The following is an 18,424-nucleotide window of genomic DNA, read 5'->3' as shown; positions in this document are numbered from 1 at the left end:
ACTTCTTTGTTTTGACATTGGTCACGTGATTATTCTGACACCACGTGACCCAGTTATGGCCGCTCCCACCGTCAGCCAGTGAGCAGCTGATGGTACAAAGCACGAGTCACGGCAAAACATAAGGAATACAATCTTTTGTTTGAGAAGCAAGCGTTCGATCACAGAGAAAGGGGTAAGATAAAGCGTCGTTTGGTGTAATTGGATGTTTCTGCGTTTATTTACTACGCAGGGTGTTTAATGAACAGCTGGTGTTGCAGTGAATGAGCTGTCATTTCTGCTCATTTCACCCTCTCTAACTGTAATAATTACTGTAAAACCATATAGAATAACAGCATTGCTTTTGGATTAGTATTCGGATTTAATGTTAAGACTGACAGTTCCTTCAAATGTGTATAACATATTCAACTGCATAATATTCGTGCATTAATAAGCTAATGTTCTTGTAAATGATTCAGTTGCATGTAATGCATTTCTAAGCACCCAGAAAAGATTGTATTGAACAAGGATGTGGTTAAAAATGGTATTTTCTAATATATTTTTCTTGGTGTTTATACAATACATAAAATAAAATACACATTATTTCCAGATTTCTATGATTTATCTTTTATTATATAATTTTAAATACTTTTTTCTGGATACTTATGAAACATTTGTACTATATACACATTTATATTATTGTTTATGATACATTATTTCTGGGTGCTTATAAAACATTTTAAACACTAATATTTTAAATTAAAGTAGTGATACACTATTATTCATATATATTATTAATCACTGTAATGCCAGAGCACCCAGCCATTAAAACCAGATCGTTTTACTTTCGCTGACAAAGTGACACTGTCTTTTCATAATTTACCATGTTTAGAAATCGCTGGTGTTGGGCCTTCAACAGTGCCAAAGTTCACAGTGTCTAGAGTTCACATGCCGTTGAGAAATTTGCCATCCTCCTTTAGTTTCGTAGTGAGGGAATATAAGCTCTATGAACGTGTCTTGAAACCTAGTGAGCTTCCCATTCAGCATTTTTGGGTGTCATAGAGATGATTGACTGTCTATTGTGCTCAAAAATGAAGGTGGCATCACATTGAACACTTTAGAAAAAGAACTGAGGCCGTACCATAGTACAGTGAAAGTATCAGATGGTCGTACCTTAGTACCTTGACATATGAAATTACACTAAACGAATAACATACTCCAAATAACTCCAAAATACTATATTACTATGATATATGTGTAAAAAATGTTTAAAGAATATATTCAATTTTAATCAGGTACCATGTCAAAAAAGTACCTTTTTTTTTTTTAGTTTTTGTTTATTTTAGTTCAGTATGTTTTGTGTGTGTGTATAGAAAAATGCTAAAAGATCATTCATTTTTTATATTGTTGAAGAAAAATGCTAGAGAAAAATATTTTATAAAATTTAGTTTTAGTATATTATGAGTTTATTTGGTGGAGAATAGTGCTAAGAGTGAGAGAAAACATTATTAAATTCAAAATATTATTAATAATAAATTATTATTAATATTATACATTAAAAATATCATTAAAGGGTTAGTTCACCCAAAAATTCTGTCATTAATTACTCACCCTCATGTCGTTCCACACCTGTAAGACCTTCATTCATCTTCAGAACACAAATTAACATATTTTTGATGAAATCTAAGAGCTTTCTGTTCCTCCATAGGCAGCTACGCAATTGTCACATGCTTCAAAAAGTTCATAAAGAGATCTTAAAACTAATCCATATGAATTGAGTGGTTTAGTCCAAATTTTCTGAAGAGACTCGATCACTTTATATGATGAACGGCGGATTGAATTTAGGCTTTTATTCACATAAACATTGATCAGCAAACATAAACAGAAGCTCGACCGAACCTGCTTGCATGCGAGAACAAACCTCTTTCGGCATTGGTTCTTGAGGAAGCTCAAACGTAATGCGTAACACGAGACTGAACCTCATTGGTTCTTGAGGAAGCTCAAACGTGCTGCGTAACACAAGAATGAACCTCACTGGTTCTTGGTGAGATTCAAACGTGCTGCGTAACACGAGAATGAACCTCATTGGTTCTCACACGTCAAGCAAACATGCTTAAGCTTCCGTTTACCAGATCTGATGTGTATTGATCCATGTTTATATGTGAATAAAAGCCTAAATTAAATCTGTTCATCATATAAAGCGATCATGTCTCTTTAGAAAATTTGGACTAAACCACTTGATTCATATGGATTAGTTTTACGATCTCTTTATGAACTTTTTGAAGCATTAAAGTGGTAGTTGTGTAGCTGTCTATGGAGGGACACAAATCGCTCAGATTTCATCAAAAATGTCTTAATTTGTGTTCTGAAGATGAACGAGTCTTACGGGTTTGGGATGACATGAGGGTGAACTAACCCTTTCAAAATTATTTATATTTTTTAAGTTTAACAGTTTGTGTCTAATGATATTTTGATTATTTTTTTTTTTTTTTTTCACCCAGATCTAATTTGCTCTGCGCAGGAGGCCGTGAAGTGGACGATGTTTGTGTGTACATCAGGAAGTTTCTGACACACTACCATATTTGAAGTCCCTCATTCTTGGAAACCTTTGTCACACGCTCCGCAATCATGCAGATGGATCCTGTGTTGGTTGAATCCGCTGTGGTGTTTGCCATGGTGATTTCCGTTCACATGGCTGTGTGGAATCAGCTGTCCTGGTGTTGCATCGCTCTGGCCGTCCAGGCTTTCTACGTGCAGCACAAATGGGATCGCCTCCTTCGGACCGGCGCCGCCGTGTTCCAGTTCCGCCCTTCAGCCAACAGCGGCGTCTTACCGGCCAGCATGGTGCTGCCTCTGCTGGGTCTCGCTTTGAGGGGACGCTGCGTCACTGTGGGAAACGTTTACATGGAGCGCTTCGCCATGGTCATAACAGTGATAGGCATGATGCTGGCTCTGTTCCTGTCACTCATCGCACTGGGAATCACTCGCCCGGTGCCCACAAACACCTGCGTTATAGCCGGTATCGCCAGCAGTGCCATTCTGTACACAGTGAAGCAAACGCTGACTGTGTCCGAGGTGATTGAAGTCTTGGAGGTGTTGCTGATTTTTGTGTACCTCAGCTTGATCTTGTTGTACTTGCTCCCACGCTGCTTCACTCCCGGCGAGGCCCTCCTCATCCTCGGCGGGATTAGTTTCATTATCAACCAGCTCATTAAGCGCTCTCTGGTTTCGTCCGGGAACGCAAACTCTGACCCGCTTCCGTATTTCCTCCCGGTTGCCGTGTTAGGTTTGGTGCTGCTGGGAATCTTCTTCGCTGTGCTCTTCGTATTCATGGAATCGGAAACCTGGTCCGCGTCGCTTTTCTTCCACACCATGACTGCTGTTTTGGGCTTGGGCTTGTTGGTTCCTTGGCTCTCCCTGCTCACGCAGCATCACCCCGTCACCTGGCTGATGCATTTCATCACTGAGAGCAACACCCGGCTTTGGCTCATTGGATTCTGGGCTGCACTTTTGCTTCTAGCTATTGCCGTTGTGATGCATCAAAATAGTCATCGTTCGGGCGGCAGTAAGAAGCACCAGGCGTCGACGACCGTGCGGAAGTACTTCCACCTCCTCACCGTGTTAACCTTCGCACCCGGACTCGCGCTAGACCGCCCTCTGCTTCATTTGTCGGCGGTCGCGTGCCTGTCAGTGCTTTTGTTCCTCGAATTTGTCCGCTATTTCCGCATCCGACCTCTCGGGCCTCCGCTGAGACACCTTCTCACTTTATTCCTGGACGAGAGAGACTCTGGACCGCTAATTCTCACTCACATCTACCTTCTCCTCGGAGTCGCCCTTCCCATCTGGCTCTCGCCCGGAAACTGCACCCCTAAAGGAGGCCTAGGGGGCGCCGGTGGGCTGGTGCCATATGCCGGTGTTCTGGCCGTGGGAGTCGGCGACACCGTGGCATCCATCTTCGGCAGCACGGTCGGCGAGATCCGCTGGCCCGGCACCAAGAAGACCTTCGAGGGCACGGCGACCTCCGTGTTCGCTCAGATCATCGCCGTGGTGGTTTTCCTCATCGCCGACAGCAGTATAAACCTGAACGCCAGCTACTCATGGGTGGTGGGCTCAATCACCATGGTGGCCATGTTGGAGGCGTACACATCGCAGATAGACAACCTGCTGCTTCCTCTGTACCTCTACATCCTCCTGCTGCTATGAGATCAAACCCAAACTCACATTATGCCAATGCACAGATATTAACAGCATTAAATTCATATGGTACGTTACAGGCCCTAGTATTATCTGACATGGAATTATTCCAGTTTTCAAACCAAAATGCAAAAATAAAACATCATTAGTGTGTTTATGACCCTAGTACAGTGAATAAAAATGAACAGAAATGCATTCAATAATAAACCATTTCCTATAGCAACCTGATACTAAAACAAAGTGGCACAAAAATAAACGTTTTAAGGTAAAATGTGTATTTTTGTACCACTAGTGGCACCAAATGGAATTGCACATTTTTATATCTCCCATTTTAATTTTAGTTTTGTGTCGTTTTGTCATTTTTATTAGATTTTGTGGGGTTTTATATCTGTATATTATTTTTTTTATTTCAGTTTTAGTTTGTTATTGTAGTATATCAAGTTAAACTAAATGAAGATGAGAAATGTTACTTTGGCAACTCACTGACATAAAATAAGTTTACTTTATATTCATTTCAGTAAAAGGGGACCTATTATTTCACAATATAAGTCTCTGGTGTTCCCAGAATGTGTCTGTGAAGTTTCAGCTCAAAATTTCCCACAGATCATTTATTATAGCTTGTCAAATTTGCCCCTATTTGGGTGTGAGCAAAAACACGCCGTTTTTGCGTGTGTCCCTTTAAATGTAAATGAGCTGCTGCTCCCAGCCCCCTTTCCAAAAGAGGGCGGAGCTTTACCAGCTCACGCTTCGGTTGCTCAACAACAACAAAGCTGGAGAATCTCACGCAGCCATAATGAGGATTGTCAGTAACGGTGTTCAGCCTTATATTGTTCAAACCGGAGTCGGACCCTGATGGAGAGACTCAGGAAGAAGTTACAACTTTTAGAATGAAACTGGACGTTTCTGAACGGTTAGTGGATAAATTAATGTAGTTGCTGTGGAGTTGATTCAACTCATCGACTAGCATGTGCCGTCATGTTAATCTTTTGTGCAAATCCAGTGTTGAATTGACCCTCATTTGTGAAGCAGTCCGGCGTAAAATGACGGCATGACAACAACACTCTACTACAACAGCTCTTCCTCTTCTCTAAAGCAGCCCAACATGGCCTCGTTGCGTGTTTTCGGGGGCAGGGTTTATGTAAATTATGGGGTTTGTGATGTCAACAACCCGGGAAGAAGCTCGTTGTAGTCCCTAAAAAGCGATTTCTGTAAAAGAAAATATCTCCCTTTGCATTGAACTTTGAGCGTCGTAACTTTGCAGATGTTGTTTATGCTCAAACAGCAACATCACACACTAACTAAAGTTAAAAAAGTGAAATCATAATCAAGGATCCCTTTAACATTTATTATATTTCAAGTAACAAAACTAGTTAACCATAATAACAATGGTTTGAAAACACAGTTTGGTGCCGCTTGTGGTGCAGAAATAACTGCAGCTTTAAGGATTCTTCATTCATATTTTGTATTTTTATTTTTCAAGGTTTACATGTGATAATTATGCTGTTTTGAATGTTTATTTTGTGTGTGCTCACGGGAAGCTCTGATGTCTTGAGTTGCTGTTAATATTTCATTCGCTCAAATCCTGCGTCTGTCACTCCAGTATAAATGACAGGGATTGAGTTGCACATTATTAATATTAAAGAAAGAAATGGAAAATGTAACACCCTTTATCAATGCCTGCACTTGCTGATAAACACACATCTTGGATGCAAACACTGAACGAAGGGCACGATTTCTACAATTTGCTTATTTAATTTAGGTGAATCTCATGAGAACTTTATTTTTCTATAGAGCTGCTTTCCAAACAACACGTATCGTAAAAGTGCTATACAAATTTAATTCAATTAAAAATCAAAAGTAATATTTTGCATGAAATTTGCCTGTTTTTAGGACCATATGATATTTGTGATAATTATGCACATTACAAATTGCAAACATACTTGACCAATTTAATAATATTTAATTAAATAATAAATATTTAATTATGCATATTAATGGTTCTTAAAACAGGCTTTCATCCAAATATAATTTTCTTTGTTTTTATTTTTGTGTGTGTGTGTGTGTGTGTGTGTGTGAGAAATATGGCATGTTTTTGACGTTTCATCAGATTCACCCATTTATCAAAATGTAATTTCTCCTTTCAGTCCTTTATTACAGCATATTATGCATCACTTGAGCCATTGAAGAACACTTTTGTTTTTCTATTATTGTATAACCCTGTACAAAAACACTCAAATATTATTTTGATGCTATGAATAGAATACCTGCCTTTATGTCCAATGCAATAGGAAGGACCGGTAGCACAGCTTGTCGCCTTAAAAAGTGTTTTGTATTCTAGTTCAGTGCTATCAGTGGTCCGTCTGCATGGGTCTGTATGTAGATATTAATGTACAGATCACTGTCCTGTGAAAGCATGTATGCAATTGAGCTGTTGTGTCTTAACTCTGATAAAGATGGCGTAATTCAAGCATTTTGTAAATTATGTATGTTTAAACTTTAATTTATTAATGATATTTGACCGAGGCCTTTTACGTAGTTATTGGCGTTTTGTGTCGAGTGGATTACGTTGACAGTTGTCATGGGAACTGTGGCTGAAGCATCAGTCACCTGTTCAGTTTGCAATGCGTTCTGGGACATTTAAAAGTGACACTCGGCATCTGTGGACATGTGCATGACACTCATGTGTAAACTCGTTTTTTTAACTACCTGGCAATTGTTATAAAATGTGTTACTTTATGGTCCATATTTTGACATCGGGATTTGACACAGATTGTTGGATTTTTATTTTGTAAATGGTCATTTTAATATTTTGTGTATATTTACAGAATTTGTTCAGTTACTTTGCATCAAAAGAATGGTTGAATATCTTTTACAACAAAAGTGACCCAGCATGAAACACTGTAATAATTTGAACTTTCAAAAATGTACTTTTGTTGGAATAGTTGAAATTTTTCTATGTTAAGTATCTTTTTTTTTTTAATTGATATTGATATCTTTATTGAAGTTTGTTTTAAATCGTTTTCACCTATGACTATAAATATGATTTTCCTGTCATGAGAACTGCCGTTTGGTCCTTTTATTTTCTTCATCTGGAAATCCAGATTATTCATATGATCAAACATTCATAACTTTTCTATATTGTATTGATTTTGTTTGGTGCACAGAGAATGGTGCATTGAAGGAAATAAACTGTATTTCTAATAAAGTTAAATGTTTCTTGTTTAAGTCTGGAAGTCAGATTAAAAATAATAGAGACTCTTCGGTTAGCAAAAGCTAGCCTTTTATTAACACTGTTGTGGCTGGAGGTAAAATATACAGAATGATACAAAATGATTCACATTTTATGGTCCATTTACAAAATTTCATATTTAAAGGGGTTATTGTTATCCTGGGATTTAAAAAGTCCAGTCCTGGTATCTCAAGTGTCTTCTGTGTCACTGGTAACAAGTGTCATCGGGCCTGTGTTAATGTTGTATGTTGTTTAGGTGTAGAGGGAAGGGAAGGGCAGCTCTTCTGTTGGCTGTAGCCTGAGAGAGAAAAACACATTCACTTTACACTTGCAAACACATGGCCTGCATTACCCAGGATGCACTGTTCTTACCAGTTCTCAGGACTCCAAACAGTGTTTTGAGACTCCATAATGTGGAAAGTGTAAACGTGGCGTGAGGCGTCAGATGTGTTTGCAGCGCTGCGGTGGACCACTTCCCCGTGAATCAGAACTGCTCCACCTACAGTACCAACATTTTTTTTATATATACACACTACTGTTCAAAAGTTCAATTTTTAAAATAATAATTTTATTCAGCCAAGGATGCAATAAATTGATCAAAAGTGACAGAAAAGACTGATAATGTTACAAAAGATTTTTATTTCAAATAAATGCTGTTCTTTTGAACTTTCTATTCATCAAATAATCCTGAAAATATATATAAAAATCGGTTTCCACATAAATATGAAGCAGCACAACAGTTTTCAACATCGATAATAATGTTTGTTGAGCAGCAAATCAGCATTAGAATGATTTCTGAAGCATCATGTGACACGGAAGACTGGAGTAATGATGCTGAAAATTCAGCTTTGATCACAGGAATAAATTACATTTGTCAAAGCCGACATACTGATCTACTATTCAAGCTTATTAATATACTTCTGAGACTAAATTTAAACTGTTGCTGCATCCAAAATTGAATACTTCTCTACTATATAGCATGCGAAAAACGGTATGTGAACAGAGTAATATGTCTGAATACATAGTATTCGAAAAACAGTACCCGGATGACCTAATACTTCCGGTGTGATTCTGAAGTGTGCATACGATGGACACTTTATTATCCCATGAGGCCACGGGAGAGGATTTGTGAATGGAGTTGAAGGGACGTAACTGACTCTGGTAGGTCATGTGACAGTAACAACATGGCTGATGTAGTATGTCAGAATACATTCATACTACACGTTTTTGTACTATATAGAACGTACTTTTTCAATGGTCATGAGGTAAATTTAAATTCAAATGTAGTACTTACTCAACAGTACGCGATTTCGGACACAGCGAAAATCTCCTCCTAGGGCTTTCAAGCTACAACTTGGGTCAGACCTTCAGATTGTTCTGACTCGGGTTTCTATATCTTTTCTAACTGATTCGACTTACGATTTTCATTAAACATGTTAGCAATTTGTTAAATCATACTAACAAAATGCCAATCATGATGTTGCTAGCATGATTTAGCACATTGTTAGAAACATGCTAGCAATGTGCTAATTCATGTTAGCAACACGTTAAAACATGTTAGCAATTCAAGCTAGCAACATGTTAAATCATGTCAGCAACATGCTAATTCATGCTAACAACGTGCTAATCATGCTAACAATGTGCTAAAACATGCTAGCAGTGTGTTAAATCATGCTAGCAATATGTTCAATTATGCTGGCAACAAGTTAATAATGCTAATTTATGCTAGCAATGTGTTAATCATACTAGCAATGTGCTCAATCATGCTAGAAACATGTTACCAACTTGCTAAAACATGCTAGCAATGTGCTCAATCATGCTAGCAACACGTTAAAACATGCAAACAATGTGTTAAATCATGCTAACAAATGCTAAAACATGCTAGCAATGTGTTAAATCAGGCAAGAAACATGCTAATCATGCTAGCAATGTGCTAAATCATACTAGAAACATGTTAGCAATGTGTGTTAATTCATGCTAGCAACATGCTAGCAATTCAAGCTAGCAACATGGTAAAACATGCTAGCAATGTGCTAAAACATGCTAGCAGTGTGTTAAATCATGTTAGCAATTATGTTCAATTATGCTGGCAACATGTTAATCATGTTAACATGCTAATTTATGCTAACAATGTGTTAATCATACTAGCAACATGTTAAATCATGTTAGAAACATCTTACCAATTTGCTAAAACATGCTAGCAACGCGTTAAAACATGCAAACAATGTGTTAAATCATGTTAACAAATGCTAAAACATGCTAGCAACATGCTAATCATGTTAGCAACGTGCTAAATAATGCTAGCAACATGCTAAAACATGCTAGCAACGTTTTAAAACATGCTAGGATTGTTTTAAAACATGTTAACAAAATGTTAAATAATGCTAACAAACATGTTACCAACGTGCTAAAAAGGCTAACAACATGCTAATTCATGCTAGCAATGTATTAAAATCTGTTACAAACATGCTAACAAAATGCAAAATAATGCTAGACACATAGTAAGACATGTTAACAACATGATAAAACATGTTAGAAAGCTTATAAAACTTTCAAACTTTCAGTCAGTTTTAAATTGTAATAATATTTCACAATATTACAATTACACTGCATTTTTGATCCAATAAATCCATGCTTGGTGAGCAGAAGAGACTTAATTTCAAAAATGTTTAATTAACAGTTTCATTAACTCACCTTTTTTAACAGGAGCGGGAACGAAGAGCTTGTCGTCATAATTCTTCTCTCGGCCAATGAAATCAGTCAGAGGAAACGTGCCTTTAGGTGTCCGCACCATTCGCCTGGTAATCCCATCTTTCACACACATGAAAAGAGCCACACCAACTCATTTTAAATACACAAATTTGTGCAAAACAAAGCTTCACTCCAATATCATGTATGCCCAAATTATGTAAAATGCCATGAATCTGCTTAATGCGTTTGAAATTACCGTTGTGTGATCCTGGTATGAACCACAGGCAGCCGTTCTCGAGTGTAGCGTCTTCCAGAGCGATCCATATGCCCATCACCCTTCCCAGAGGCTGCGTGTAAAGGAAGGTGGCATCCTGGTGAGGTGTCACTGAAGTCAAGGGTCAAAGGTCAACAAAGTGTTTTTGTATCGCTTTCTGATTGGTTAAAGATGTAGGCGGGTCTTACCTTCTCCACCAATCCCTGGTTGCTGTTTACAAAACAGACACAGAAGAGGTGAATAATGAAAATATTGCCCTTTCAATGAATGTAAGCATCATTTATAAGCCAACATATATGTACTCTACCTTAAAGATGTACATACTCTGCAGAATAACTGGATTTATCAGGCCGAGTTTCTTACCCAGGTTCTGCAGATAAGAAGCAAACATTATGACTGAAGGATCTGAAAATTGGCATAATTTATGTACTTTTATAATACTTATTCATATTTAACAACAATGGTCTGGGTTGTCTTGTTTCAAAGAGCCCTAAAGTGTCTCATAAATCTTCCAATTAAAACAAAATGAGCGTTTACATGAAGACCACAATTTACTTTTGTTTACATGAAAGTTTGGTCTTTACTTGAACTTTTGGTGAGTGGGTGACTGCTTTAAACAGCGGCTCATACGCGTGGAGAGCTGTTGGAAAGATAAAACACAAATACGTAAGGGGCAAAAGAAATAGAAATAAATTGGATAATAGGGTGTGTTTAAAAATGAATATCTTATATGGCGTGTCATTTTCTTAAATACCCACCATGGCCGATTTTATTCAAGGAATGTTCTCTTGGCACAATGAACTCTCCTGAAAACACAACATTTTTCATTATGGGATGAATTTCCTGGGAGTTTTTGTTTACATCTCAGCACAACAAACCTTTATCATCAAACACGCCTTTCTCAAAGAAGAAACGGATCTTGTCTCCACTTGTGATGAAATAGTCTGCATTTCCCTGGACAAACACAGAATATGACATGATGTGACTGAGTTGACCACTTCTAAATGTACATGGATTTACATGGGACTTTTTTCCCAGCAGAGTAGGTAGTATGTTTAAGCATTTAAAACTACATTTACCTACAGTCAGTAGTCTTACCTGCATCTTTACCCAGAAATATTTGGTTGCATGTGGAAAGTAATGCATAGATAATTTTAATATTGACACTGCTGTAAATGCATGATGATGGTGAGGCATTCTGGGTATTCATTCTGCATTCTGGAATGCCGTTTACCTGTGTTTTCAGCTGCTCGTCGTGGTCAGTGGAGAACTGTATCCTGCAGTGTTCAGGAACGTCCATCCGGTCAATAATCTCACTCATTCGTTCCCGTAAAGCATCACATTCCTCAGGGGACAGAAGCCTGTCCAGCACCAGATAGCCTTCATCCTGGTACTACAGAATAAAAACAATACCGAAACCTTCAGTCTACATATGCAAATGATATTTATCCAATTATGACATTATCAACATCATTTGCTCTTCCTGAAGTAGCAAAAAATATATTTTTGCACATGTACCATAGTAATGGTTTGGTATTCTTTGAAGTACTATGTAAATACAATGTAATATTAGTATGGCATTCATTTTGTCTCATGGTATATTTCAAAATGCCGTGGTATTACCATTCTTGTACTATCAAATACTCAAAAAAAGTGGCTTTGGGGCGCAAATACAGTTGATTAAACTTTTTTTTTCTTACTTAAAATGTGTTTAGGTATTTGTCATTGCAAATATGTTGGCGCAAACTACAGATCCACAAATGTTTGAAAATGTTGTATGCTTTGGGTGGAATTAAATAGGCCCACATGAAAAAATACTATAGTGTTTTTGAACCATACTATAGTAAAGTACTTGAATTAATTTGTTGTGGTAATTCTATAGTTGCTGTGGTAATGTAACAACTATAGTAATATAAACAAATTTCTTTATCCAATACTGTAATAAGTTTTCTACAACTATAGGATATATTATACTACAATACACTACAGTTTACTGTAGTAAAAACGAAAGTATTTATTACAGTTCATCAGTTCACTATTGTTAATACTACGGTATGCTGTAGCATTCATTAAAAAAGTGTTATAAATGCAATAATATATACAGTATACTACAATTTACTATAGTATGGTTCAAAAACACTATAGTATTTACTATAAAGTAATTACTATAGTATTTTTTCGTGAAGGGGCGATCGGTGATTCAGAAAAACGTTACTCCATCGAGGCCACACATATCTCATATCTAATTTTTGGAGACATCTGAATATTAATAAGTGGAATCTTTTAAATCTGTTAATTTTAATAATCCCTGACACACACATAGAAAAAGAAAAAAAATAGAAATCCGTCTCATCGATCTTTACAACTACGACTGTGATTGGTCGCTCCTCAACAGCGATGAGAAAAGTAACAGGTGTCACATGACACACAAGTCCGCTCAGGGCAATAATAATTAAAAAAAACTGTATACTACTACTGCTGCTGCTACTGCTACTACTACTACAACTAGTACGACTATTACTACTACTACTACTACTACTACAAATAATAATAATAATAATACGCAGCCGTTAAACTTAAAACCACACACTGAAGAGTTAAAATATGTGAATTTTAAGGCCCCGCCCATTTCACGCCCCTCTTTTCATCCTATTCTACCTGCTTGTCCTGTTTCTAGCGAATTACGTAACAGACTTCCAATATGGTTAACAGTTATTCCACACGTGCTTTCACGACATTTTTTTTTTATTTGTGCATCTTTTGCACGCATGCACGAGGCGCTGATCTGTGAAAACATGTATTAAAAAGATGCAAAACACTGCTTGTCATCTAACAGCAAGAAAAGTCTTACAATGCACTCGTAAAAGTGCGTTTTCCAGCGTTTCTGATTAACATGCACATAACAAGGACAACAGGACAATGTGTAGCATATTTAAGAGTTGTGATAGAAATTTAAAGACGGTTTCTTACCTTTAGCACGTCTTGTTCTGTCAAAACATCCATGCTGAGGAAGACAGTCTGAGAAGAAGGCTAAAATGAAGGCTGTCTCATCCAAATCTCTCTCTCTCTCTCTCTCTCTCTCTCTCTCTAAGCAACCACGTGGTTGCACCATGTCAAATAAGATTAAACTGTAACCAAGGTGATGCAATAATTGGATTTTGAACAGTAGCTCTTTCACTGCACTGCAAGAAAGTTAACTGTGCATTAATAAGATACTGAGAGTTTAAGTAAACCTAAAAGGTAAACATGTGCCTCCAGTAAACTTAATTCCAGGTTCTGTCCTGTGGAGGATGAAAATCAATTTGTTTGGCAGATCATTACGTGCAAGATTGCACAGTGGTGAAAAAGACTTCACAAAAGAGATCTAAACTTTTAAAAAATGTGTCTGTTTAGTCAGTGTCTCCATTCACTTTCATAAAGTTAACCCTTTGGTCAAAATGTGTATGAGCCGGTAATTAATAATGTGCTTAACATGTTAGTTTGTCTAGGATTCACCCCTCAAGTGAATAGTGTGACAGATTTCGAAAATAATAATTCTGTCATCATTTACTCTCCCTCAAGTTGTTCCAGACCTTTATAAATCTCTTAGTTCTGTTGAGCACAAAAGAAGATATTTTGAAGAATGTTTGTAACCAAACAGTTTCTGGTCCCCATTGACTTCCATAGTATTTTTTTCCATAAGACAATGTTGCCCCATAACTGTTTGGTTACAAACATTCTTCAAAATATCTTCTTTTGTGTTCAGCAGAACTAAGAAATCTACACAGGGTTGGAACAACTTGAGGGTGAATAAATGATGACTGTTGACTTGTCCAAATACTTGGCATCTTGGCCACTTGAGAGCGTGTGCACGCGACAAGAAGTAAGTGCGCAAGACTGTCCCATGTCTTAAAAATGCCCAAGTGCGGTGCCCTTAATGCACACTAAACCCACACTATCTTGAGTACCGCTTCGGAGCGGTATTCGAGGCTAAGCGTATCCCATCATGCATTATGTTCGGGAACTTGCATGCCCCGAAATCGCGAGATGTCAAGGAAAACATACGACTGTAAGTTAAATTAATTATATATTACATATAATTTGGTAGTAAAACAAAACGTGTTGCACATTTTATTGATGCAAAGATGAGTAGGCTATGTGTATTTTGTACATCATTTGCAACTGCTTTGTATCACTTAAAGAAGCACCACAATTTTAAAATTGTGTCTTCTGTTAGTTACATAGCGACCACTGAACAGACATTTGGAAGTTTATTTTAAAATAATGTAATGCAAGTATTGAAAATAATAATTTTTAAAAAAGCTTTGTAAACGCTTGCATTTTTTGCAAGAATATAAGTGTGTCCCATCGGGTAATCAAAAGTTCTACACACACTTGCAGTCTTCACGCCCACTTGAACACTTGAGCCAAATACAGGAAATACGTCATGTAAGTAGACAAGTGGAAAGTGCAAAGACTGCAAGTGTGGGTATTTGGACAGGGCAAAACTTTTCATTTTTTGGGGTACACTGTCCCTTTAAGTCCATGCAAATTTTGATTTAAAGTGATATTCACCCCAATTATAAAATCTGTCATTATCTATTCACTATATATATTTTTTGATGGAAGTTCATACAACTCTTTTCCATACAACAACCATTTATAGTGATTTCAAAACAATAAATAAATAAGCAATATATTCCAAGCCTTCTGAAGTCACACAGTAACATTATTCACTGATAATATTTCCCTCCAATAAGCTGTTAACTCGGACTGATCCAGCTCATCATGTTCAACTTTTCAATTTCTTGTTAATAACAACTTATTTTTTTAGACCGAGACCTATATTTATAGAAATGAAGTAGTACTTTTGCGGTGTTTTTTTGTTGTTTTTTTTGTATGTGCATTTTATCTCTTCACCTGCAGGTGGCGCCTGCATCACACAAACTGTCAACACACACGATTCTCTTTATTCTCAGCGCTCTTGTTTTTGTACAGTCTGCTTGACTGACCACCACTGGGGATATGGAGGAACCGAAAGCTTATATAGATGATAACCTTGCAGTTTGGTCGTTTGCGTCAATTAACAAACACTAATCTGATTTCAAATCAGCTGGAAAAACAGTAGACCAGTCCTTGCTGCTCATATTCGATAAACAGTTCTCTTAATCTAGCAGAAATGTGATCGAGCAAAACAGAAGTTAACAGAATGCTTCCAACCTCATAGGATATCAGTTCTCCATTAACACCTTCTTGTCATTGTAAGTTTGTCACGGCTGTGCAACATTCAGACTTTAAGTTGTTTCGGTATTTTATGAAGTTTCAAGTGCATATAACTTAAGAAAGTTTATGTTTTGTTTGAACTGGCTGCCATCTGGTTGGAACTGACCATGAGCTGACTTCACTGACAGAAGGAGTGAAGTGAATGAATGGGAGCTTTCATGTGGCGCCTTTACTCACAGAAAGAGAGGGTCTGTGTTCACTCACTGTGTGTGTTGAGAGGTGTGGCACTAAAGAACATAGGTGTGAATGTCTGAGGCAACAATGGCACGCGTGGCCATGACTTTAAATGCTAAAAGGATATTAAACTTAAAGGATTAGTTCACTTTAAAATGAAAATTCCCCCATGATTTACTCAAGCCATCCTACATGTATATGACTTTCTTCTTTCTGATGAACAGTCGGAGTTATATTAATAAATACTGACGCATCCGAGCTTTATAGTGGCAGTGAGCGAGACCTAGTATGAGCTGAAGAAAGTGCTTCCATCCAAAGCAAAACGTACTCCACACGGCTCCGGGGGGTTAATAAAGGCCTTCTGAAGCGAAGCGATGCGTTTGTGTAAGAAAAATATCCATATTTAACATGTTATAAAGTAAAATATCTAGCTTCCGCTAGACCGCCTTCCATCAACTTACGAAGGAAGTGTAAACTGGCGTCGCGTCAGTTAAAGGGGGGTGTAATGCTATTTCATGCCTTCCAGGGCTGGGTATTGACACAATTTTCACGATTCGATTTCTATTCACATGCTTGCGATTCGATTTCGATTCGATATCGATTATTTTGGATGTAGTATATCAGTTACAGTACATGGCAAATTTTCTAGATGAAAAAAATCTCTCAACTAATGCTGTAAACTACACATGGGAGTCAGTTGGTAATACTTTACTACAATATTGAAGGTTAAAATTAACTTATTTATATACAAACACTTAAATTACACTCAATGATGTTTTTATAGGCTAATAAATAAAGTTTAGAATTACATAATCATATTTCTACTCCAATTCGTATTTGGTCTGCATCGTGGCTGTCATAACTGATTTATTCAAACATGCATTAAATATTGAAGAACATTATAATGAATATGTAATGGTGCATATCTATATTTATCAGAATGCTGCTCTCTATAGAGTTCATTTTTCTAGCTGACTAATGAGTTTATGGTCACTGAATATGGTTTTCTGAGGTAAATGTGACGTTACGTGACATTGTTTACAAGCTGTTTTATTGACGTCTTTCCGAGGTTGAAACACTGATTGAGCTATTACACAAGACATGATACGGATTTCGGTAAGATGTACTGTATATTTTAACATACCTTCAGATGTTCATTCATGTTTATTTCACGCTGTAACTGGTATTAAAGCGGAGGAGAGGATGTTCACATGCACTCCGTGCTGCCGCTTCTCTTTAACTGAGGCACTAAAGCGATCTGTCACGACACATTAAGCAGCGCCAAAACGGTATTTATTTTTTGAATCTCATAATAAGATGGATGTCATTTGAAATCTGAGACTTTGCTTCATATCAAAAGTAACAAAGCACAAAGATTATTGCAATTTATTGGATGGGAGGCGCGCTACATGTTCTGATCATTCATCAACTGAAAACAGACTAGACTAATCGATTCTTAAGATTTAAGAATTGATATCGGTTCGTAAAAATGAGAATCGATTAAAATCGAGAAATCGATATTGTTTACCCAGCCCTAATGCATTGACTTATTTACACTGTTAAAGAGTTGCATTCTCATGCTAAACATGGGCAAAGTTTCAAAACACGAGTCGGACGTATGATGTAGTATTTCTGTGCCAAATAAACTACTTCCGGTTTCGGAGAGTTTTTTTCGAGTATGGCCTGTATGACGTCAAAAGAGAGCGGAATTCCTTGTATAGGTATTTCTCCCTGGTAAGCGTGCACACACATCACCCAGAGCAAGAGCACCCCCATCAACACGCTTCGTTCGGGATACGGAAGCCGAGAGATTTTTCTACAATGGCTGTGTCCCAATTCAGGGGCTGCACCCTTTGAAGGCCGCATACATCAGAGGCAGTCTCATTTAAGAAAAATAAGTCTTAGATTGCAACGTAAGAAAGAAATTACAGTATTTTACACCTCACAATGAATATCAGTCAATTTTATTGTGGTTACTTTTCTTAAATATGACATATAGTCTATGATATAAATTTAGAATTGTGAGATATAAACCTGTAATTGCAGAAAATAAAGTCAGAATTACGAGTTATAAACTCGGAATTGAGAGATAGAAATGAGCAGTTTTTACTTTTTTTGTTCAGAGGAAAAGAAGTCAAAATTGTGAGATAAAAAGTTGCGATTACCTTTTAATTTTTTTTATTCCATTGCAGAAACGAGCTTCTAAAAATAAAACCATCTTGCTTAATCGTTTTATGACCACATGATTTAGAAAGAAGTGTCTCTTATCTCACATCAGTGTTTTAGTTTTACTTTTACATTAGCATCTTCTTCTATCCCAATAATTTCTGAATAACGGTTATGGTAAAAAAAAAAAAAAAATTGTTCTGACTGCATATGTGGAGTGCTCTGGTAATATTTGCCATGGTGCAATGACCTTTAACCCTGAACATGCTTGGTACACAACATGTTTGAAAGAAAAATAATTAGTGCTGTCAAATCGATTAATAATTTTTAACATAAAAGTTTGTAAATTATAATATTGTGTTGGTCCCACTTTTAGTGCCAAAACAGCCCTGACCCGTCGAGGCATGGACTCCACTAGACCCCTGAAGGTGTGCTGTGGTATCTGACACCAAGATGTT

The 18,424-nt window shown here is 37.1% G+C and overlaps 2 protein-coding genes across 2 annotated transcripts; one reads left to right on the top strand and one right to left on the bottom strand.

Annotated features, from left to right (window-relative positions):
* Positions 1–22: 22 nt before the first annotated feature.
* On the top strand, positions 23–7,390 carry dolk (dolichol kinase). Its single transcript, XM_051878910.1, has 2 exons — positions 23–172; positions 2,478–7,390. The coding sequence occupies exon 2, from the start codon at positions 2,605–2,607 to the stop codon at positions 4,177–4,179; it is 1,575 nt and encodes a 524-aa protein (XP_051734870.1). The 5' UTR covers positions 23–172; positions 2,478–2,604; the 3' UTR covers positions 4,180–7,390.
* Positions 7,391–7,433: 43 nt separating this feature from the next.
* phyhd1 (phytanoyl-CoA dioxygenase domain containing 1) lies at positions 7,434–13,487 on the bottom strand. The gene is made up of 11 exons (XM_051878912.1): positions 13,335–13,487; positions 11,599–11,757; positions 11,243–11,318; positions 11,123–11,170; positions 10,949–11,004; positions 10,672–10,734; positions 10,553–10,574; positions 10,347–10,475; positions 10,094–10,210; positions 7,772–7,898; positions 7,434–7,697 (listed from the first exon to the last, which is right to left on the bottom strand). Exons 1-11 carry the CDS (start codon positions 13,365–13,367, stop codon positions 7,652–7,654), a joined length of 876 nt encoding a protein of 291 aa, XP_051734872.1. The 5' UTR covers positions 13,368–13,487; the 3' UTR covers positions 7,434–7,651.
* Positions 13,488–18,424: the final 4,937 nt, after the last annotated feature.

This window comes from Ctenopharyngodon idella, chromosome 21 (assembly GCF_019924925.1).
Source record: "Ctenopharyngodon idella isolate HZGC_01 chromosome 21, HZGC01, whole genome shotgun sequence".
NCBI lineage: Eukaryota > Metazoa > Chordata > Actinopteri > Cypriniformes > Xenocyprididae > Ctenopharyngodon > Ctenopharyngodon idella.
This window is presented reverse-complemented; position numbering and strand designations above follow the sequence as displayed.